General features: G+C 40.0%; 1 protein-coding gene across 3 annotated transcripts in view; it reads left to right on the forward strand.

Annotated features, from left to right (window-relative positions):
- The window catches only part of LOC137065097 (ankyrin repeat domain-containing protein SOWAHA), a 179,935-nt gene that overhangs the window by 59,347 nt on the left and 95,044 nt on the right, over window positions 1–25,544 (forward strand). For all 3 annotated transcript variants that reach the window (XM_067436662.1, XM_067436663.1, XM_067436664.1), the window contains one exon: window positions 6,580–6,639. In XM_067436662.1, coding sequence (XP_067292763.1) covers window positions 6,580–6,639 — 60 coding nt within the window. The remainder of the gene's footprint in view (window positions 1–6,579; window positions 6,640–25,544) is intronic.

Consider the following 25,544-nt stretch of genomic DNA (forward strand, 5'->3'; position numbering starts at 1 on the left):
TCCCAGGCTTTAAACATTCCAAGGAGCACTGTGCAAGCGATAATATTGAAATGGAAGGAGTATCAGACCACTGCGAATCTACCAAGACCTGGCCGTCCCTCTAAACGTTCAGCTCATACAAGGAGAAGACTGATCAGAGATCAGCCAAGAGGTCCATGATCACTCTGGAGAAACTGCAGAGATCTACAGCTGAGGTGGGAGACTCTGTCCATAGGACAACAATCAGTCGCATACTGCACAAATCTGGCCTTTCTGGAAGAGTGGCAAGAAGAAAGCCATTTCTTAAAGATATCCATAAAAAGTGTTGTTTAAAGTTTGCCACAAGCCACCTGGGAGACACACCAAACATGTGAAAGAAGGTGCTCTGGTCAGATGAAACCAAAATTGAACTTTTTGGCAACAATGCAAAACGTTATGTAAAAGCAACACAGCTCATCACCCTGAACACACCATCCCCACTGTCCAACATGGTGGTGGCAGCATCATGGTTTGGGCCTGCTTTTCTTCAGCAGGGACAGGGAAGATGGTTCAAATTGATGGGAAGGTGGATGGAGCCAAATGCAGGACCATTCTGGAAGAAAACCTGATGGAGTCTGCAAAAGACCCGAGACTGGGACGGAGATTTGTCTTCCAACAAGACAATGATCCAAAACATAAAGCAAAATCTACAATTGAATGGTTCAAAAATTAACATATCCAGGTGTTAGAACGGCCAAGCCAAAGTCCAGACCTGAATCCAATCGAGAATCTGTGGAAAGAACTGAAAACTGCTGTTCACAAACGCTCTCCATCCAACCTCACTGAGCTCCAGCTGTTCTGGAGGAGGAATGGGCAAACATTTCAGTCTCTCGATGTGCAAAACTGATAGAGACATACCCCAAGAGACTTACAGCTGTAATCGCAGCAAAAGGTGGCGCTACAAAGGGTTAAATTATGGGGGCCGAATCATTTTGCACGCCCCATTTTTCAGTTTTTGATTTGTTAAAAAAGTTTGAAATATCCAATAAATTTCGTTCCACGTCATGATTGTGTCCCACTTGTTGTTGATTCTTCACAAAAAATTACAGTTTTATATCTTTATGTTTGAAGCCTGAAATGTGGCAAAAGGTCGCAAAGTTCAAGGGGGCTGAATACTTTTGCAAGGCACTGAATGTAAACAGATGAGCTAAACTGCTAAATTCATAACATAAAAAATAAATAAATGTTGTACTCTTTTTTTTCATTGTCAAGATGAAAACTGTCATGTTTTCCGTTAAAGCACTGTTAATGGTTTCTAAGCAATGTTGCAAATGGATGCGTTAAAATACACTATATTGCCAAAAGTTTTGGGACGTTACATGCACATGAACTTTAATGCCATCCCATTCTTAATCCGTAGGGTTTAATATGGAGTCGTCCCACCCTTTGCAGCTATAACAGCTTCAGCTCTTCTGGGAAGGCTTTCCTCAAGGTTTAGGAGTGTGTTTATGGGGATTTTTGACCATTCTTCTAGAAGCCCATTTGTAAGTTCAGGCACTGATGTTGGATGAGAAGGCCTGGCTCTCAGTCTCCGCTCTAATTCATCCCAAAGGTGATCTATCGGGTCGAGCTCAGGACTCTGTGCAGACCAGTCAAGTTCCTCCACACCAAACTCACTCATCCATGTCTTTATGGACTGACACTTTGTGCACTGGTGCACGGTCATGTTGGAACAGGAAAGGGCCATCCTCAAACTGTTCCCACAAAGTTGGAAGCATGAAATTGTCCAAAATGTCTTGGTATGCTGTAGCATTAAGAGTTCTTTTCACTGGGACTAAGCATAGACAGTAAAAGAAATGGACAGAGCGATCCCATTGACTTCAACGGCAGAAAATGAGGCCAATCAGAGGGACTCACTTCCTGATGGCTGAGCAAACTGCGCAGGCTCAGACTGAGCTTGACGACGTAGATGTGACGTAAGCAACCTGTCTGACAGCTGTAAGTCTTCTAGTAGTTGTGGAAAGTAAAATCTGAATCACTTTGTTTAAATATTTTCTCCCGTTGCTTTTGGCTCACTATTGGCTTCTCCCCATTCTTCTCCCTTGACTTTATCAGACTTTATGTCTCCACGTCCCCCCGACTGCCTCATAGACAGTAAAAGATTGCCTGCGAGCGTCTCCTCCTGTCTATACGGTAATTACTGTGCGACAGAGTCACGTTGGTTATGATGCAATCATTATCCTATTTTTACAAAAACAGCTTCTATGGGGCGATAGTGTAAGATACAAGGTAATGGAGCCTTTTATGCATTGTCGTGTTTCTTTATAAATATTCAATGGACAAATGGAGTCTTTAAAAGCCTCAGATGTAAAGTGATTTACTGCCAAAGTGATACAAAAATGAATGGGAGTCAATGGGATGCTAACAGCAGGTGATGGCTGGGTTAGCAATGGCCGCCCCTATGGGTGGAACGCTTTCCGAGTGCTAGATTACCCCCTTGGAACTAAGGGGCCAAGCTTAACCCCTGAAAAACAATGCATTGGATTGCCAGACAGAGAAACGTGATTGGTCACTCCAGAGAACACGTCTCTGCTCTAGAGTCCAGTGGCGGCTGCTTTACTCCACTGCATCCCACGCTTTGCATTGCACTTGGGGATGTAAGGCTTGGATGAGCTGCTCAGCCATGGAAACCCATTCCATGAAGCTCTACACACTGATCTTGAGCTCATCTGAAGGCCACAGAAGTTTTGAGGTCTATAGCTATTGACTCTGCAGACTCCTGCGCATTGTGACCCTCAGCATGTGCTGACCCCGTTCTGTGATTTTACGTGGCCTATCACTTCCTGGCTTTTTGCTGTTGTTCTCAATTGCTTCTAATTTGTTAAAATACCAATTACAGTTGACTGTGGAATATTTAGCAGTGAGGAAATGTCAGGAATGGACTTATTGCACAGGTGGCAACCTATCCCGGCACCACACTTGAGTTCACTGAGCTCCTGAGAGAGACCCATTCTTTCACTAATGTTTGGAGAAGCATCTGCATGCCTAGTGCTTGATTTATACACCAATGGACAAAAAGTGATTGGAAAACATGAATTTATTGATTTGGAGGGGTGTCCCAATACATTGGCAATGTAATGTATGGCCACATATCTGCGTTTATTGCGATATTACAATAACTTTTAATGTAGTTCATCCAACACATTCTCACAGTAATGTATAACTATTTTGATTTGTTGCATATTTTCATTTGTTGTACATCCTCATTTGTGTTTTACATATGATTACATATGACTGTTTGATCATTTTGATCATCTTTTGATTGTCTGTTTTTCATATTATTTCATATGAGCAGATGAATCACATCATATAAATTTGTATAACTCTAGATGGCACAGGCTGATTGGTCCTGCTGGATCAGAAGCCAATGAGCTCACTGTTTAACTCTGTCAGCATTTGTTTTAGCAATTGCAGCACACTTTCAGAAACCCTCCACCTTCCCCAGCTCCACCTGTATAGATCTGCTACGGGTAATTCACGTATGCTATATTTTGCAGCAGCAGCAGCATGTCTTACTTGCTCACAGCAGCATGTCATGTGTGTATTGGCAGTAGCAAGTGCCTTACTTGCCCTGCATCAGCGTAGCTGATACATTATTTCAAGACCAGACATTTTGCAGTCCATTGTAAAATTAAGACCTCTAACTAAATTAAGATAAACATTTAAAAAAGAACTATAAATATTGAAAGAGTCATAGCTTTCACTCTTACCAGTTTTTTTCTCTCTCAAATGAAGTCTGTTTAAAATTCAGTGAGGACTCTTCTGTCTGACAGTACAGTGGTGTGAAACTGCAGGCCTTTCTAGCTGTCAGAACCTCATATTTCACTGCTGTTTGACAGGAGAACGAGGGATAGACTGGTTGTTTGTGTGGAAAAAGAGAGAAATACTTTGTGTTAAAATTTGTTCATGGGTAAATGCCTATTATTTATTCAGAGCTTTTTTTTAAAATAATTATTATTCTGTTGATCTAATTATCTTACGTCCCACTGGAAATAGAGGAATGGATGGATGTAAAAAAGTAGAATTAAAAAACACTTTTATATTAGGTGTCTCTTTAAAGGTGCCCTGGAATGAGTTGAAACAATATGTTTAATAGTTTTCTGATTATGTGGCTTATTTAAAGGTCCCGTTCTTCGTGATTCCATCTTTCAAACTTTAGTTAGTGTGTAATGTTGCTGTTGGGGCATAAATAATACCTGTGAAATTATAAAGCTCAAAGTTCAATGCCAAGCGAGATATTTTATTTAACAGAAGTTCCCTTTCAAAGCCTACAGCGAGCGGCCGGTTTGGACTACACCGCTGCACTTCCTGCTGTAATGACGTCACTAGAACCGTTTGTTGACGAACCCTCCGCCCATAAGAACACGCAAAATAGGGGGCGTGGTCTTGTTGCTCTCCCACGTGGAGAAGAGCGCGCATTCAGCGCTTGTATCTCCCCATTATGGTAAGAGGCGGGACCTTTCCGGGCAAAGTGCGCTAAGCTGCTGTCCAATCACAACACGGGAAGCGCTGGCCCAATAAGAACTCATTACGTGTTTCTGAAGGAGGGACTTCATAGAACAAGAAAATCATCAGGCCGTTTTTAGGACAGAGGAAACAGCGCTGTACAGATAAGTAAATTGTGTGAAAAATACTCTTTTTTTTTACACGCAAAACATGAACTCATGCTATATTGCACACTGTAAACATAATCAAAGCTTCGAAAACATGCAAAGAATGGGACATTTAAGGGCAAAACAATTATCCAGATACAGTTCTACAGGTCCATTTACAACCCTATAAATTGTCCCTAGGATGTAATCTCTGTTTTTGCCTTATTTGGAAGAGTCATGAATATTAATGTTAAGGTCTGCTCTGATTGGCTTATTTAAGCCGCTCACAGCTAACAGCACAGCAGTTCAGTTGTTCAGTGAAGCGGCTCGTGAGTCCTGACAGAACACAGACCGACTGAATGCCACTTTAAGTCTCAAATGGAGATTGATAAAATGCAGCTTACTTGTTTATTGGTGTTTTCAGATCACCGGCGCTCGAGAGAGAGAGAGCTCGCGTGCATATGGTAGTATACGTGTTCTTTTCACAGAAAAGCTCTGTTTGTGGAATTTAAATCTGGCAAACGCACGAATGCTCTTTCCCAAACCAAAACCAGTGATTTTAGACTCGTCTTTTTTCGTCAACAATATTGCATGTTTATATAACGTTAGTCACAATTTAGGCTACGCAGTGACTGTGATGTACTCTGAAATACAAGCATGCAAAAACATCATACTTAAGTTGCAGTAACCTGCAGTCCCGATGATTCGCTCCGTCAGTTCCGCCTGACAATGAACATGTCTGGACAGATCAAAATGTTGGGGGCGTGTATTTAAATGATCCCCAGCGTTTGCGTCACGGTTGGGATTATGTTGAGAAGCACTTTTTTTCCCGTGGTGTTTTTGATTCACGAGATTAACATAAGAAGTAGAAGGCAATGGTGTTTGAGACTCACAGTATGTGATGTCCATGTACTGAACGCTTATTATTTAACTATGGCAAGGTTAATTCAATGTTTCATTCTAGGGCACCTTTAAGTACTGTGTACTTACAAACAAACATACATGTTTGGAGCAAAGCTTATTGTGCAGTTGTATTGCAAAAAAGGGCTATACTGTTGAGGTGGGATATGGGTATAGGTATTTTAAATATGAATATAATGTAAAAACATGAATTTACAATATAAATGCTAGTACATAGTAGTAATGCTGTAGTTCTCGAGTCCGGTCTCATTTTTCTTTTGTCTCTGACTTGTCCTGGACTTGTTGGTATTGGCCACAGACACAGTGTCGGTGAGCAGAGGGAGTTTTTCATGAGGTTAGAAATTAGGGCTGAAAGATGAATCTATATTTTCATTGTAATTACGATATGTACATTATTATTTAGCGATGGACACCGAAACAATATTAAACGGACCGTGGAGCTGCAGAGTGCCAGCCTCTGCTCTCTCTGTTGCTCATGACACACACACTCACACACACACACACACACACACACACACACACACACACACACACACACACACACACACACACACACACACACACACACACACAGTGGTCGCGCTGAAGTGAAGAAGCGAGTTGACAACTGCTTAAATTACGTTTGTTACTGTAAGTTGGTCAAGGTTCCTCTACCGGAAAATCCCAGTTACAACTTTATGTTCCGTGACAAATTTCCACCCTGTTCTTTACAATCAAATGGACTGTTTTTGCCAGTCCATATGTTAATAAGTTCAGGCCTCAGATGTCATAATCATGAATATTACAATTATTCTTACAGTTTACTTTCACTATGTTCTAAATGGGCGTTAATATATATATATATATATATATATATATATATATATATATATATATATATATATATATATATATATATATATATATATATATATATGGCACAAAATACATGTTATTTCAATCAAATGAGAAAAAATAAATTTTCTGAGCCTTTTGAGAATATCAAATTGACTCTTAGGTACAGTAATATAGTTGTTCTGAGTTAAATGTGTTTTCATGTGTTGTACAGAGTGATGAACAGGAGGGACCTGAGGAAGACACTAGGAGCATCACAGCATCTTCAGTTATGGTATGTCAATCTCTTCCATCTTTAAAAAGTAAATAAATAATAAAATAAAAAAATGTCAGAATGGGAAAGAAAGGTGAGTTAAGCAATATTGAGCGTGGCATGGTTGTTGGTGCCAGACGGGCCGGTCTGAGTATTTCACAATCTGCTCAGTTACTGGGATTTTCACGCACAACCATTTCTAGGGTTTACAAAGAATGGTATGAAAAGGGAAAAACATCCAGTATGCGGCAGTCCTGTGGGTGAAAATGCCTTGTTGATGCTAGAGGTCAGAGGAGAATGGGCTGACTGAGTCAAGCTGATAGAAGAGCAACTTTGACTGAAATAACCATTTGTTACAACCGAGGTATGCAGCAAAGCATTTGCAAAACACGCACAACCTTAAAGGGATACTTTCCCGCTTTTTCTTATATTAAACTGTTATTCCCTTAACTAAAACGAGTTGATACTTAACTCTCTCGTCTCAGGATTTTGGATCTCTGGATTTTGATCTCTGTTTGGTACTATAGTGAATGAACTGGGCTTAGTGGGCTAAGCTAAATACTATCCAATTGTCACCTTGCGTCAGAGAGATTTAGTGCACGCACTCAGACGAGAGATGTATGTATCAACTCGTTTTAGTTAAGGGAATAACATACAGTAGTTTAATATGAAAAAGCGGTGAAGTATCCCTTTAAGGTGGATCCCTTTAAGGTCTACAACAGCAGAAGACCCCCCCAGGTACCACTCATCTCAGCTACAAATAGGAAAAAGAGGCGACAATTTGCACGAGCTCACCAAAATTGGACAGTGGAAGACTGGAAAAATGTTGCCTGGTCTGATGAGTCTCGATTTCTGTTTAGACATTCAGATGGTAGAGTCAGAATTTAGCGTAAACAGAATGAGAACATGGATCCATCATGCCTTGTTACCACTGTGCTGGTTGGTGGTGGTGGTGTAATGGTGTGGTGCATGTTTTGGCATTTTTGGTCTTGGCACACTTTAGGCCCTTTAGTGCCAATTGGGCATCATTTAAATGCCACGGCCCACTTGAGCATTGTTTCTGACCATGTCTATCCCTTTATGACCACCATGTACCCATCATCTGATGGTTACTTCTAGCCTGGATGCCAGCCGAACTTAGCCCCGCCCACAACATTTTTAGGTCGGGCAATTGGTCTGGACTCGCTCCATAGAGGAGTAATTATCCCCGAACAGAAACTGTTCAGACCAATGAAATCATCAGGGCGGGCTTTAGACGATGATGGACAGATGATTAACAGTAACGTAATCATCACGTCATCAAAGGGGCTTGGATTATATTTACTCGAATCCTAAACGGAGAGCTCCATAATTTCTCTCAAAGATGATGATCATGTTGGGTAAGTGCTCTGTGTATCATTATTTTTTATTTTTTTTTTACAACACCGGCAAATATCGTTTATTCCAGCGCGTGTTGCAGACAGGGTTGCCAAGTTTTTACAACAAAATCCGCTAACTACTAGCCCTAAACTTCTCAGGGGGTTCTCCGGGGGGAAAATGGTGTTTGGGGGGTAAAATGTGTGTTATTTTGGCAAGGTTACCAGCTAAAATACGCACTCATGTGTCTATATATCACATAATAGTCGCTTCAACCTGCGGACATAGAAAACAACCGCGGAAAAAAATGCGGACTTGGCAACACAGTGCAGTTGAATCCTGTCTGTTGACATTTGACAACTAACGTAATGCGTCGCTCTGATTGGTTGTAGGTCTATCCAATTGAGGTCTTTCCTGGTTCGGTTGAAACTAGGGCTGGACGATATGGCCAAAATTTATATCACAATATATTTCTTAATTTCGGTCGATACGATATAATTTCGATATCGATATGAACTATATAAAAGCTTTAGAAAAATTACCAAGAACTGCCACAAAGGATGTCTGTACCTACAAACTTCTGAAAAATTAATTTTCCAAGTCTATGAAACCTCCTCCTATAAAACTATATAATATTTTAGAAATAAAAACGGTACAAATAAATTAATGTTCACCTTTTATTTGTATTTAGCCTTTATACGAACAAGAAATGCGAAATCACCGTCAAATAAACATAAGACTCACTTCGCAGACGCAGTTTATTGAGCATTTTCTTTTAAGTTTTAAATTTCAGTGAAGAACGATTCATAGCGCTATATTCTCCTTTTATGCAAAACTATACCTTTATCTACTGATGCAAAAAAATAAAATAAAAGAAGACTCAATTCAGTGGCTTATTTGTGCTGTTTGAGATGAGTGCACGCTGCTTTTTGCAAGGCTTTAAACACGAGCAAATGATACATTTTCGTGAAGCCATGTCTGATCGTCTTTCACAAGCATTGAAAGGTAATTTAAACGAGGCTGACCGCGTTGGTGTTAATACATGACATTGTGTGCAAATGTGGAAAGCATTAAAACAAATGTGCCACTTGCCTCTTACACAAATAGTCTACATGGATTATTTTTAACGCTTGGCATCGTATTGTTAGACATTAGATTGATGCATCTATGTCGATGTATTGTTACACCCCTACTAGTCGGCACCTCTCCGGCACATTTTGCAGCACACTGAAACCTGAAGTTTAATATCAGCCCCATTCGCACGGGACTAGTACTATCTGGATTAGGCGGATCGTATATAATTTTTGCAAGCTTTTTTTCTTCCTGTGAGCATTTCTATCTTTATCTTTCACGAAGAATAAAGTCTGCATTCATAATGCGCACTGTTATGAATTCCTGTGCAGCCGCGCCCGCACGGATTATACTTTCACTTTAGAATGATTATCAATTTGAGAGTAATCTGATTGAATGGTGTGTTCTTAATGAAAAACAGAACAGAACAGTACAGAACAATGACAAGCTTGTTTAAATAGCCACTTTTGCATTTGAAACTGAATCTTCCGCCGTATATTGTCAGCTTCTCACTCGTGATAAATTAAATCTGATTCCTGCCGCTGGTCTGAGCTCAGTTCATGGCGTCTGTTCGCTAACTGAACGAAATTATGTTTATTTATTAGGCTACTGTAAAATAATCAAAACGATATTGATGCTTGTTTATGATTTCATACAGATATCTATATAACGAAGTCTATCATATCCGGGAGAAGTCAGTAAATTCAAGTAAAATCACAGAGGTCTCTATAATACTAATCCCGTGTGAATAGTGCTGTAGATAGCCGAACCACTTCCACGTCACTAAAGAAAGTTAGTCTTTCTCCTTACTTGTGGACGCTCGTCCAGTCACATTTGGATTAGTCAGGGAAACTCTTTTTGTAGCTAAAACTTGCCGCGCTGGATCTATCTGATCTATCAGCCTACTACAGCTGAGCACTGGCTGCGTGTCCGTTGTGTACGTCATCGCGCAAGTAGCCAATCGTGTTTCTGACGGCTGCGCCCTGAACGTCAGTCAGTGAGGAATACTGTAATGTATATCGAAATATCGGAAATGCGTTTAAAAATCATATCACCGTTATTGAAAAAAATTATATCGCGATATATATTGATATTGAATTATTGTCCAGCCCTAGTTGAAACATGCCTCATAATCACAGCCTAATGGAGCAGTTTCAGACTCATATTCTGACTAGAATTGAGTATGAACACGTCAGGCTAGGTTACTTCCAGCAGGATAATGCACCATGTCACAAAGCTTGAATAATTTCAAATTGATTTCTTGAACATGACAATGAGTTGACTGAACTAAAATGGCCCCCACAGTCAGCAGATCTCAACCCAATAGAGCATCTTTGGGATGTGGTGGAACGGGAGCTTCGTGCCCTGGATGTGCATCCCACAAAGCTCCATCAACTGCAGGATGCTCTCCTATCAATATGGGCCAACATTTCTAAAGAATGCTTTCAGCAGCTTGTTGAATCAATGCCACGTAGAATTAAGGCAGTTCTGAAGGAGAAAGGGGGTCAAACACAGGATTAGTATGGCATTCCTAATAATCCCTTAGGTGAGTGTGTGTGTGTGTGTGTGTGTGTGTGTGTGTGTGTGTGTGTGTGTGTGTGTGTGTGTGTGTGTGTGTGTGTGTGTATATATATATATATATATATATATATATATATATATATAAAATATTTATCTGATTCAGTCATAAACTCTAAATGGCAAAGACTGATAGATTTACATGCAGTCTGCAAGCAATCACATTATTACCACATGGCACAAGCTGATTGGTTTCTGCTGTTTTCGAGGCCAATGAGGTTTTTTTTATCAACATGTGAATAGTCTGGGTTAGTGTTTGTTGTAAGCTGGTAATTGTTGCTCTGAAACCCTCCACTTTTATGGATCTCATATAGGATATTTGCATGTCTATATATTCAGCAGCAGTATGTCTTATATGCTTACAAAAGCATGTCTGAGTATCTATTGGCAGTAGTAAGTCCAGCAAATAATTTATTTACGTATTTATTTATTTATTTATGACGAATACTACAAACAGTATATATGAATGTAGAATCATGTAAAATATGTGGTTGTTACATTGTATTGGATCCTGCTGTATTTTATATAATGTTGCAGGAACTACTATTATCATTAATCGATTTACCATACCATACAATGTTTGGGGGAGAGGATTGAGCAATTTTAAGCATTTTTTTCACATTTCTCAAACCATTTCCTTGCAGAGTATAGAAACAGTCTTCTCCCAGAACAGCATGTAGGCGTTTGAAGGACAGCCCCCTCAGTGAATGCTTGCGTTTTTTAATTATCGTAGAGGTGACACCTCTTCCCCGAGCATCTCTCACCTGAGCTGTAAACAGGGCTGTGAACTTTGCCGTCAGCGGTGCGACCCTGTGTGTCATTGATGAAGGGAAAAGCTCATTAATACACACTCAGCGAGAGACAACACAGCACGGTCAACAGAGAAACCCTTAAATTGCCCATATAGCTAATTTATGTTTTTAAAGCAATTCAGAAAGATGCTGTTTCATGTTAGTGAGTATGAAAATCTTAGAGAAATGTACTGATTGTTGTACTGTTCTTTTCCACTTTTGTGGTGCTATTATGTTTTGGTTATAGAAAACATTGGAGTGTTTCCACATTTAAATACTTAATTCTGTCACCTTTTACTCACCCACTGTAAGGAAAAAATCTCTTTATGGACATCCCCTTTAATGGGAATGTTAATACCCACTCTGCCATACTGAAAAGTGCGAGCACAACATGAGGACCTGGTACTCGGTTGGAGTCCAAGTATAGGCTGTAGAATCTCGCAAATATGTGCAGAGAGGACCAGCCCACCACATAACAAAAGTTCTTGTAGGGATCCCCCTGACAACAAGGCTCTGGAAGCTGCTATTCTTCTAGTTGAATTAGCTCTGACAGCCATAGGTGATTCTGTCCACATGCCTCATATGCAAGAGAAAAATCCTCGACTATCCACTTGCTCATCCTTTCTTTGGTTTCTGGGTGATTCTCATCTAGGTGACCCAAAACACATCAACAACAATGATCATACTTTTGACACAGGGCAGCTCTATGGACATTAACATCCAAGGCAAGGCAAATCCATGACTGGGGAAGTTTAGATTCTACTGGTCTGACATCCAAAAGGGAGGAAGGCAAAAGGCCTGCAACACTATAGATCGTGCCACATTAGTGGGGACCTTAGGCACGTACCTGGGGTATAGAAAATAGGTATGTGCCTGAAAACTAAATCTGAATCGTGAAGAGTTTGTATGTAAGAGAATGAGTATAATATCTGAGAATCTGAGAATAACATATTAACAATACAACAAACCCTGAGAAATACATTTAATAAAATGAGTAACACATTCTATGGAGCCCCTAAAGGGACATGGTTAGGCTTGCTGCAGTAGTTGGTTACATTACAGTGCATCATATTTCACTCATCACATGAAGATAGTAAGAAAAGATGCCAGGATGATGTTGGAGGATTTGGTGTGCAACAGATCCTGATGATAATGAATTTACAAACTATATACCCGCAAATTATATATACAATACTGTATGATTACCCAACTATATAACTGTAAGAGAAGGCAAACACATTAAAATATATTGTTTCCCCTTTGTTTAGGGGCTTCGTGGAATGCATAATTTCCTTTCCTTTTTCAGTTTTAATGGGCTGGTTCAATGTACAGTTTCCTCATGGAGGGAGCACTAGAGTTATAGCCTAGAAATCTAGATGCACCCTAGCGGCAGCAAATCTAATCTGCCCGCAAGTGTCGTCTAGGAACTCTCAATACCCTTCTGAGCTGTAAACTCCAAACTCTTGCCAGGCCAATCACATTGTGTATAGAGTCGGTGGGCGGGGCCATAGTGACGACGGCCTAGCGTTTGCGTGCTTCTAGTAAACACAGAAACTGGCGAACGGCGGTCTTTCGAATCATCTTTCGAAAGACCATTCTCGGGGCAGCCAGAATAGGGCTACTTATATCAGACAGACCCTGTCTGCGTGGACCCTCTCTAGAACTAGTAAAGGTGTACAGACACAGCCTTGGCCATGTGTGCACCATTATATCTAACCCTAGTTAGGGCTGGATGTGTGAGGGAGAACCAGAGCAGGCAGTCGTTTCTTAAGATGTAAACAAGCCTACTTCCGTCTGGCCAAAATCCCTCCAAATCATCTTCACCACCTCGGGGTGGAGTCTCCATTCCCTGGGCCTCAACCCCTGCATAATAGAAAATGTCTCCTCCCTGGCATCCAGGGATGTACACTGTCCGTAGTGAGGGCATCTTGTCAACTGGTAAATATGGTATGCCAATTTGTAAATGGGGCATGAGCAGTGACCATCTGGATGATTAATGCAGGCTACCACTGACGTATTGTCTGTCCGGACAAGCACATGATGGCCCCTGAGGTTTAGAAGGAAAAGTTTCAAAGCCTGAACTCTAGGCAATTTATGTGCCACGAGAGATTATGAACCAACACACACAGTGCCTAGTGACCCTCTAGAATTGTTCCCCAGCCCATGAGAGCTGTCATAAGTGCTCCCCCGTCGGTCATAAGTGTCTCTGCAATGACAACGCACACCCAACTTGGGACCCTGGGACAAGAACAAGGGCTTTGATTTTCATACCACTTCCAGAAAAGTGGTCCTCTATAGTGGAGAAAGAACACATTTCTTGCCTTTCAGCCATAACCGCAATTTCCTCATATGGTTGAGGATGACATCTCAATGTCCAACCGCCATTTGCTCTGATTTTGCAAGAATCAACCAATTGTTGATATATTTCAGTATGCAAAATACTCTGTAGTCGCTTCAGAGCCATAGCTGCGCCCATGCATCATGAAGGTGTGGATGACAAAGGTAGGCTGAAAAGAAGAACTCAAAACTGGTAAGCTTTGCCCCCAAAAGCGACCCTGAGGAACTCACTGTGTTAGGACTAAAATGGATGAATAGAAGTATGCTTTCTTGAGATCTATCATGACAAACTAGTCCTTGGATCTGATTTAAGTCATGATTAGTTTCAAGGTTAACATCTTGAACTTGCATGTTTTCAACGTGCGATACAGCTGGTGCAAATCTAGAATTGGACCTAACCCCCTATCCTTTTTTGACACTCTGTTACTGCCACATCTTATACAAGGAGCTTGTAGACGACTGGGACTTCTTTGCCTCCTGCAACGTCTTGGAGACTGACATGACAGTGTCACCGGAAAGGCCAGGAGGAGAAAACGGGGAGTCCAGAAGTAAGAATTAAACTTTTTCTTTGATCCCAGATAGATTTAACCAAATATGTCTCTTTCCTTGGCCACCAGGGCTGATAAAAGTCGACCAATGACTCTGGTCATCTCGTTGGTGACCCAGAGAGACAAATCTGTGGTCTGGCTCAGTTCTTTAATAGCATTTGGGCCCATGCCCTCCCCTTCATCAATTGGCCTAGTATAATTTAAAGATGGACATAGTATGAAGACAGCCCATCCTCGGAGCTGGATAGCTACAGCACTGGGCCTTCAGCAAGGGGTGAAAAGAAACCGCTGAGCATGCTTTCAACTCCTGAGTGAAGGTACTGGATCTAGGGGTAAGAGCAGTGAAAAGTCAAAACCCCTCTCTAACCCCTCCACTATGTCCATCTACAGTCCCTGCAATCTAATTCGCCGCTCCGCCTGGGCAGAAGCGGGACTTGAACCTGTGAGGACATACATGCTTTGACTCCCTCCTCGAAGAACATCCGTGATGTAGCGAGGTCAGGTAGGAACACAGACAAGACGGCTTACTGAAGGCGCAGAATCTGACATTGTTTGGTCTGCGTATGTTTTTTAGCTGACTGTTCATGACATCACACGCTACTGGATAACGCCCCGCCGAGCCATTGAACTGATTACTCAATCTTACAGGGTCCTGGGCATGTCAAGCTCCGAAAACCAAGCAAAAAACACCATAAAACTATAACAAATGTCTTAATAAGGAAGAAGGAGGCAGGAACTGGCAAACATTTAAAGACTTTAATAATAAATAAACTAAACGAAAGTAACGCCCCTCATGGATGACTGCCACACACACACATAATAAAACATAAACAAAACATAACGTAAATTCCAGGCCTGGTCCTATCTCGTCCTTCACTGGTGTCACTCCTCCTTATATGCCTCCGAGCTCCTTTATAAGTGGACTCGAGACCGGTGTGCCACGCAAGTGACGCTCATTCTTAATCACGCACCAGTCTCACTCGCTCCTCCCACGTCTCTCGCTCATCCACATTCCCACAAAAAACATGATAAAAAAGCCCATATGACTTCTGTGCTGTAATCTACATCTTCTGAAGCCATAAAATTGCTTTGTGTGAGAAACCGACCAAAGTCATAAATTGCTGATGATATGGCTAATTTGCTATTGGAATACATTTAATGTATTCCAATAGCCTAAAATCTATTGGAATAGGCCTGCAATCTCTCACTTGCATGTGCACATATTAAAACCTCAAATTTGCTATTTTTAGATATTTTTCTTTGTCAGAATATATGTCAGTGGTCATTGATTTTTTTCATGTCGTGTGACTGATTTTGATGCAATAATTTTTTTTTGGACCAAGATGATGTATCTTTTCTACAAAAATTTCAACAACATTTTTTAACTCTACTATGCTTTTTAATGTTTTTATTCAATGTATTAAGGTGTTGTAAATACTATCATATTAGATATTTATATTTCCATATTACATGCCTCCAACTTGGAAAGTCTGTGCTTAAAGAAAATTAAGTTTGCCAGTTGTAATTATGACTTTGTGGTGGCATTCATGTGACTTGTAAATATGATGACTTGAATGCACCATCATTTTGGATTCAGAAGACTTAGACATGTTTCGTCTATGCTGAATTAACTACAAAGGCATCTTCACTCCCATAATATTTCTGCCATTTGTTTTATTCTTTTAAATCAATGTTGGTTTGAAATTACATGATGCCGAGTAAAATAGGACTGATTTCTTTTTTTTTTTTGGTGAACTTTGAAGTCCAAGTTATACTTTACTGTTTATGCATACTCTAAGGTATGGGTACAGTGTGCGTGATGTAAATGTCATCATCAGCATTATACGTTGACTGTACTCGCACAGCCTGATATTTCTATGCTCAGCTCATTTGTGAGTGGGTTCTAAGATGCACGCAACTTAAGTTTAAGAGTGCAAAGACATTTTCATTGGTCACAATAGTGCAGAGAAACACTGGACAAGGATTAATCTTTCTAATATGCATGAGTCGACCGCTTTTGTTCACACAAGCTATCAAATGGAGTATACTTAGAAAGGCTATGCATTAAGTATGCACACTCTAAGCATTTGTGTCAAAATGGAAGTATACTCTGGGCTTGAATTAATAAGCAAATCTCTGTCTTCAGACTTTCATCAACAGGCAATACAGAAAATCAAATACAGAGCATCTACAATTTATGCCCATGAATTTTGAGACCACATAATAAACTACACCATAAACTTGCTGATGGGAGCATTTCTTTCAAAATAGATGTCAGTAGGCAACAGAGCAATAAACAACCAGAGACATTAATTTCAGAATAAACGAGGGGAGTTTGTCTCTTGTAAATTTTCATTTTAACTTTGCTGTAAACTTTATTGGCCGGGTACCAACTGGCCTGCCAATTACGGCTCCTTTCTCTTGTTAATTTTATGTTGGGGTGATAAATTCTCAGCAGGGCTCAAGTCCTGACCTCAACCTTACCTGCTTCGTTCATGAATAAAAAACTCTAAGTACACTCTGTTTGAGGCACATAAGAAATAAGGAACTGTTGGCAAAATGATAGTGAGATTCTAGCCTTCTAGTTTAGCTAAACTAAGGTAATGATTTAGTAGCTGACTCGCATCCATTGGTGTATGTAGCATAAGCTACTGCATGTTTTTCCTCCATCCCCGGTGTCCACACAAAGGGCACAAAACTTGCTGATTTGGTATCTGCTCTCCCGGCGAGCGAAACACTGACCTAGCTGTCTGATTCTGTCAGTGCTAACAGAGTGAGCGCCCCAGCTCGGCCATTTCCACGTTAGTATTCACGGTCTGAACAGCACCTTCAGTGAGACCACGCTGGGATGAGTTCACCAGACAGTTGGGTTTGGTGTGCCAACACGGCACTTCCCTTGTTCAAGAATAGACCTGACTCACCTCCGGCTCACTCGTGATTTAGCATATTGTTATTGCTGGCAGAAAATAAAGATTTTTTTTTAAACAGCCCACATATAGGTGAACAAAACATTTGCATTTCATGCAGAACATGCATATTTGTTTTTAAAAGGTTAGAAACCTTTGCTGTAGTCTTGATGTCAAAGCATAAATATGTGTACAAAAGGTTTTTTTGACCTCATTAATCACCATTACTAAAAAATAAAAAATAAAAATAAAAAACCTTATGAAGTTATCTACTGGTACATGTTACCAGTTAAATGGGTGATTAATTGAGAAATCAACTTTCCCTTGAGCTTTTGATATATAAAAGTTCATGGTAATATAAGAATATCCTGTAAGTTTCAGAGCTGAAAACTTCCTTGTTAGTCAAAGAAAAGCTTTTATAGACACCAGGCCCAGAGGTCTTGTGCTTCATTCTTACGTCATAGCGCTACGAAACACGCCTCTATAGCACGTCTAATCCAGTAGCCCCGCCCACCGACTCATGGAGGCGATCATCAGTTCATGCTAGCCAACAACAATAAACATGCCGAGGAAGATAGCAAGATATTGCGCTATTTTTAGTTGTGGAAGAACACAAACGCTGCATAAGCTTCCTTCGGATCCTAATATTAGGAATGAGTGGTTGAACTTTATTTGTAATGTAGTTCCAGCTGACGTGGGGAAGAACGTTTGTGTGTTCACTTCAGTTCACTGCGGAATCGTTTGCAAACCAGTCTCTGGTCGATGCTGGATTTGGATCCGACTGGAATGGTGCAACACACTTACGTGAGTAAAACGTGTTTTTATATGTAATAGTACTGCATTGTTATAGATCGTTTTGCTTATGTGTACGTGTCTAACAGAAACATACCTTTAGCACGCTGGACTCAGACACGTATGGGCCAGGGCTCGGAAAGCCCGGCAGGCCGTTCAATCTCATTATATTCCGTTCTTGATCTGTGCTGTTGTCTCGACAGCGTGTCAGTGAGTCTCGACTTTTGAAGGGCGACACACACACGTTTGTGTGTGTATGCGCGGTTCGCGCTTATATCGACCGATCTAGCGGGCTATGTGTAATATAAAAATGATAGTCCAATCAAACGCGGGTGGATGAGAAATAAATCATTTGTTTGATAAATATGTTTACGAGCCCTGTGGTCGAGAGAATCATTCCGGTTGCCGCTTCTCCTTCAATCTCTCCTCTCCCTCATGAACTGACAGGGGAGCTGAAGCTCATTAAATATGCAAATCTTATCCAATCCTAGCCGTGGGCGTTTACTTCCAAGTCTCCAGTGACACACCTATCAAAACCCAGCGTTCAGGAGAGAGCCTCAAAACCAGTGGAGAAAATAGCCTATTACTTATTAGTTATGATGTTTTTGAATGTAAAAGCCACGCAAACATCATTAGTTAACCTCAGACAACAGTATGAAAAAATAAAAAAGCCAGTTCATGACATCTTTAAAGTTTTTTGATGTTAGTGAAATCAGGTCAAACTCACCTATTATTGGTCTGTGGTGATGACTTAAAAGGTGGGTGTGTTTATATATATATATATATAATTTTGGTAAATAATTTTTTTGTCTCTCGGGCTCAGAGACAAAGCTGCTGCTTTAAAGCAATACATTGATCAAGTGTTATATAAATAAACATGACGTCACTTAAAGCTACACTGTGTAACTTTTTTAGTTTATTCTTAGCTAAAATCACTTAGTTCTTTCAAAAATATATGTGCTCATTAATGTATATTTACTTCTTTCAAGTAATAAAGTATTCTCGTAAGTTTATAATATGCCATTGAAAATACATACGGGTGAGGGGTTCGGATGGCGGTCGCCATGTTGCTCCTCCATCTTGAAAGTACATTAGCCAAAGAGGGACATACCCGTAAATTCAAGCTTCACCTTTCGCGTTTTAACACTCGATGGCACTGTGTCGAATGTGAAGAGGAGGATTGCTTGAGGCTGCTATATGATGATGAAGCATCACTCTTAGTCTTGGGGATATGTATCAGAGACGCCAGGGAAGCGGAAAAGATAATTAAGACGGCAACGCAACAGGCAAATCAACAAGACAAAAGTAAATATTGGAGCGGCCTTTCCAAGATGGAAAGAGTTCATGAGGAGCAACGATTTTAAAAAGGACGCCGACGTTGCCTGCTTTCTTCTCGACAGGTAATATTAATTCAGCCTATTTGTGTATATTGGAAGTTTTATTGTTGCTTGGCTAATTATATCATGGTGTGCTGTGCATAACACTAGAACAACGTCTAGGATAGCTTTCCTCGAGTCAATGATGAAAAAGTATTGTTTACCTTGTAACATAAATCCGTGTTCTATGACGGATAACATGAGATTAATATTTTAATTGCATTATAATTTGTTTGCCTTACGCTAGTGATGTCGTACAATATACAGAATAACGATAGCACTGATAAAAATTACTTTACTAAGATTAGCTTGCATTCGTCTGGGAACCTGATAGCTGATGTTAGCAATGAAATGGTAAAAAATAACGAAAACGTAAAACTATTATTAATTTTACATAGATTAATTTGATCATAGATCATTTGGCAAATTAAATAACTGCAAATTATAATAGTTTTCAAAAGTTACCTCATCACTTGAAGCAACACTCATCGAAGTGGTCGAAATGGAAGCCATAATCTTTGAATAAATCGGGCACCGTAGGAGTTGAAACGAAATCGAAATTGAGAGGAACAGAAACTATTATTCACTGGATGGTCATATAGCTTTACACCACTAGATGGGGGAAAATATCACACAGTGTAGCTTTAAACTGCAGTGCTGGTGCAAACATCCAGATTTTGTATGTTGTGCAGATGCTTTCTTAACTGCTGTTTTTCACTGCTGCCATGTTTGTGGTGTTTATTTTGTTATTGAAAGGAAAGCGTGCAGCACATATTTACATATTCATTTAAATGTCACTTTCATCAGTGTGGATGGTGTCTTGATGTTCGCTAACAGTATATCACTGGTCGTTATTTCAAACGTCTCTTTACCCCTAAGCGAAGAACGAAAAAGAGCTTTGTCATGAGTATATTGGGACCTTTAAAGGGATAGTTCACCCAAAAATGAGAATTCTGTCATCATTTACTCACCATCATGTTGTTCCAAACCTGTACGAGTTTCTTTCTTCTGCTGAACACAAAATTAGTTATTTTGAATAATGTTTGTAGGGATGCTCATTACGGTTAATTTTCCCGTTCGATTATTAACCGTTAACTGATAAGATTATAATATTGAATTGGCATTACATAAAAGTACAATTGACGAGCGTCTGTGACCCATTTAGAAGACTTTTTTCATGTGTTTATTTTATTGTGCAAACAGCAGAACCTAGATTCACACTAGAGCCCTGCATTTATGCCCGAGCCCGACGGGACCCGACTTTTTTACGCCCCTATAGTGCAGGCCTTCGGGCCAATTTTCACATCATACCTAAACGTGGGCCGGACTTCGGACCTTTTTTAGGCTTCTCCTTTGTTTTATATTTATTAATTAAAGAAACCCTGGTGGAAACTACATGAGACCATAATATCTTACACGAATGTCAAGACATATGGTTATAGAGTCTTCAGTGCAGCTGCTAGAGTTATGGCCATTTTACAACTGGTTCCTTCATTCGTATTCTCTGACCAGGTATCTATCTGATTGCGAAATGACCAGGAGTAGGCATAAAGGCTTTCCGAGATTCTTTCGAGACATTAAATTCCGATCACTCAAACAAACCAGTTCAGAAGATGGTCTGAAAGCATTTGCAAGTGTAAATGTGTAAATGTCAGATAGATATGATGGTTCTGCAACACACATTGCTCCAAATGAGTAAAGCAAGCCAAAGCAAATGGCCGTAAATGAAGCTTAAAATAAGTCTTAGATGCTCAAAAACACAATCATCTTCAATACAAATTAATAAATGATCTTACCAGTGCTTAGGTCGCTCTCTCTCATATTGCGGTCTTTGAATTTGAAATGAGCTGTTGAATAAAATGCATCTTGAATTGTTGGCTTTCGTTGCTGTGAACTCCGTTAAATTAGCATATACCGCGGGAACTGAAGATCTGATTTATAGGCTATTCATTTTGTAGAGGTATAAGGTAAAAGACAAACTGCATGTTCTTTAATTGTTTTAATTTTTTTAGATTGTTTAGTTCATTCTGTTTGCGTGCGGCGTTGCTGTGTTTTCTATTTCAGAAGATGAGTCATAGCCCCTATAAAGCCGACTATATTTACTTCATTTCTCAACTATATTTACGTTCCAAAACTGACTGTTTACCTGAATATAGATTATGTAGTCTTTGGCAAAAAAGCTAATTATTTATTTTTTTTGCTTTTGTTGCTTTTTTAATGAAACTCACTAATATTCAAGTGTTGATATAAAGAAAGAATGCATGAAGCTATAATAAAAAGATTTATATATATATTATTTAAACGCAGAGGTCTGTTCTTTCGTTTGATATATTGCACGCTCAGATATACAATAAAATATTCTTTGGGCTATGAAACTTTTGTGGAAATGATCAAAAAGGCTTGCGGTGGCTGGCAACTTTAAAAAAACTGCTGGTGGGGATAGAGTTAATAATAAATGATCAACTACAATATAAAAAAAATAAACTGCAAGTGCTATCAGAGGCCAATATTCCCCTCTTCATATTCTAGTTTGGATATTCATATTATAAACATATTAATGACATGTTTTTTTGTTTTGTTTTTGCGTTTAATGACTGTTTTAAAGGTGTTCACATGTTTTTCCAATAACAATGGCCTCTTTGAGATTTGAGGCACGTAAAATCTGAACAAGTTGCTGAAGAAAACAACTAAATAAACACCTGGAGCGGGAAAACGGAGCTCTGACATCTGATCTGTATGAGAGCGAGACTTCAGATCCTTTCATGTGTCCGCAAGGGCTGGGGTAAGACAGGCCGTCTTGGAGAGATATCTTGCAATGCCCATCACGGCAGCAGTTTGTCTTCATCAATCATCTCGCTGTTTGTTGACCATAGCAACAGGATGTCACAGTTATTTTTATAGATCTTGTTATTGGGGTCTGCCCTCTCACAGCTGGAATTTCCTCAGCACAAGGCATCATGGGATGTGAACCTGAGTGTGCCTGTGACGTATTTGCAGGGCTCATCTTTGTTCTGTTTTAGCTTGAGTTTCCAGCAATTATTACATCACTTTTCATGCTCAAATAAGTAAGTCGTAGCATTTTGAGATTGTTAAAGGGTACATAACACAGTTTCTGCCAGTCTCATGTTAATCTTGAGTACCTATAGAGTAGTATTACATCCTTCATATCTCTGAAGAGTCTTTAGTTTTATCAGATTTACAAAAGACAGATGTGCTGTACCGATTCTTTCCAGAAACAGCCGAAGATGTGGAGGCGTGCAGTGGGGGGAGCCACACACACACACACACAAACACACATTTGTTTTTGTGAAATGTGCAGACATTTCATAGGCGTAATTGTTTTTATACCGTACAAACCGTATTTTCTATCCCCCTACACTGCCCCTGCCCCTAAACCTACCCTACCCTTCACACACACACACACACACACACACACACACACACACACACACACACACAAAACTCCTGTATGATTTATAAGCATTTTGAAAAGTGGGGACATGGCCAATGTCCTCATATTTCACCCTCTCCTTGTAATACCTATGTCATTCCCATGTCATTATACACATTTGTCCTGATATTTCACAAAAACAAACACACACACACACACACACACACACACACACACACACACACACACACAGACACACACACACACACACACACACCATGGCATTATCTCTAGATATCTTTCGATTCACTATACGTTCGTGTTGTTCACATTATATGCATTGGTTGCCAACAAAACACACACATTTGATGCAGTTTCACTCACCCCCTGCGGTTTCCACTCATGACCGGGAACGGACAAACACACTTGCAGAACTCTGGAAAAATAAACTGCATCCACTTTTTCCTCAATGCTGGTTTATTTGGGAAGATGAACAAGGGTATGTTTTCCTCTCAACTAAAAACACACTTCTTTAGTGACATTGCGTGATCTAAAAACAAAATGTCCGCGCTGATGGGCACGCTATTGTGCTCGCTCTGGTTGGTGTGTGTGTGTGTGTGTGTGTGTGTGTGTGTGTGTGTGTGTGTGTGTGTGTGTGTGTGTGTGTGTGTGTGTGTGTGTGTGTGTGCGTGCTTATCTGGGAGAAGTGCCCATACAAGGAATTCCACCCTGCATGACTTCATTCTCGGCCGTACTCTGAAAAAACTTTTCGAAAGTCCTTCACCTGAAGTGGAGGAGGCTCAAACTTCGTCAACTCCCAATGCCGACGATGCTCATTCATTCATTCATGCTAGCGAAGCAGCAGTGCAAGAAAGAATGCACGAACACTGAACAGTCAAATCCTTATGCTGAATGCCACCAAAGAAGTGCAGGACAAATAAGTTCAAACCTAATAGCCTTTTATAAACAGATTTCCCCAAATAAAAGTTAGACTTTATAAGCCAGCAAATTATGCTATTGTTGTTCGTAACCACGGCAACAATTTGTGTGTCAGGGTTTGTATGATGTATGAAAATTATCTAGACATGACGGGCGGCAAAAATATCACTAGGAAAGCTTAACGTGTACTTACAACTGCATTATTTATCCTTATTTTCTTCATTAGAATGTTGAAAGCAAGTGTCAAGTACGTTTAATTTATAATGTTTCGGCTTCATGTAACACGAGCGCTCGTACTGGAGTGAGTGAAGCCGTTCTCATCATGGGACCATGGGAAAACATTTCTCGTGCAAGGGGCGCGGTTAGTGAGTTGGAAGTACCATCATACATCATGATGTCCTACAACGTCCAATAGGAAAATTTGACTGCAGTAGCCACCGTTCAACTTTAAGAGGGCAGCACTAAGACGTTTTTACACCATATTTTATAGAATTAAAACACTTTATACCCACATGTCAAAACATTTACTCGAATCAATAAAGAGAATCAATAAAGCCCCAGTCTTGCATATCATTAAAGGTGCCCTAGAATGAGTTGAAACAATATGTTAAATTGTTCTCTGATATCTACATAGAGGGTATGTGGCTTATTTAAAGTCAAAAATTGTCCAGATACAGTTTTACAGGTCCATTTACAACCCTATAAATTGTCCCTAGGATGTAATCTCTGTTTTTGCCTTATCTGGAAGGGTCATGAATATTAATGTTGAGCTCTGCTCTGATTGGCTGTTTCACTGCTAATCAATGACAGCTAACACACCTATACCATCCGTCATGGCAATGATTTGACAATGATAGCTTCTTAACTTTGAATCAAAAACTGAACTGGGTAGCGCGTAAATATGTAGTTTACAGTAACGTTACAGTTTGACAGTAGAGTACAGATTTAAAAGTCGATTTATTTAGCCAAATAAAGTAATTTAGAAGTCACTCAAAATAGTCAGTGTCATGTTTATTACTCACCCGCTGCAAAATAATCATACTTCAGTTTTTAAAAATGTATATTTATTTAACAAATTGACTAGAAGTCTTGTCAAATGACTATCGTTTCAACTTAGATGGTGAAGGTGATGTTAGGATCGACTCAGCGATCTGTAAGCAACTCAACAGTAGTAGTAAATGTAGTTCGTTTCTGAGTTATGTGATAATGATGAAATATAGGCTAATTTAAATTTCAATCTGTCAAAATGGATCGACATGCGTATCTAACGTTATATTTTATGACAACACTGGCAGGAAAAAATATTAACCTTTGTCATTTGACAAACTGTTATGTGAGCTAGTCGGAGTTTCCAGTATTAGCATCTTGCGTTAGATCTAGACAACACAGGGGATGTTATCATAATGATGTCTTACTAAGAAACGTTCAGTTTAACCCGGAATGGGTTCGACAGTCAAGAAGTGGATAAAATCACTACTTACTGCTTGCAGGAATAGGGTTGCAATCGGCCCTTTCTTCAGTGTCAGACGCTGAGCGAATCCTGCTTTATTGTCCCAGGTTAGAAAAACTCTCCATGGTGAAATGGGCCGAGCAACTTTGAGTTAAATTGTTGCGGTAGCCGATTGTAAAAAAACATCAACCATGATTGTTGACATTGTTTATCTGTGGGAAGGTTATGAAAAGTCCTCACGTCCCCTGCACAGCCTGGAACATGACATTTATTTCCATGATCTGCTGCTTTCGCTATCCTCGCGTGACGCTTGTTCATCTGCTGAACTGATGATTCAGCTGCGTAGTTCCTCCTGAAAATGAACATGGGCTGACATGCAAATATTGGGGGC

Source organism: Pseudorasbora parva, chromosome 25 (assembly GCF_024679245.1).
Source record: "Pseudorasbora parva isolate DD20220531a chromosome 25, ASM2467924v1, whole genome shotgun sequence".
Lineage (NCBI taxonomy): Eukaryota > Metazoa > Chordata > Actinopteri > Cypriniformes > Gobionidae > Pseudorasbora > Pseudorasbora parva.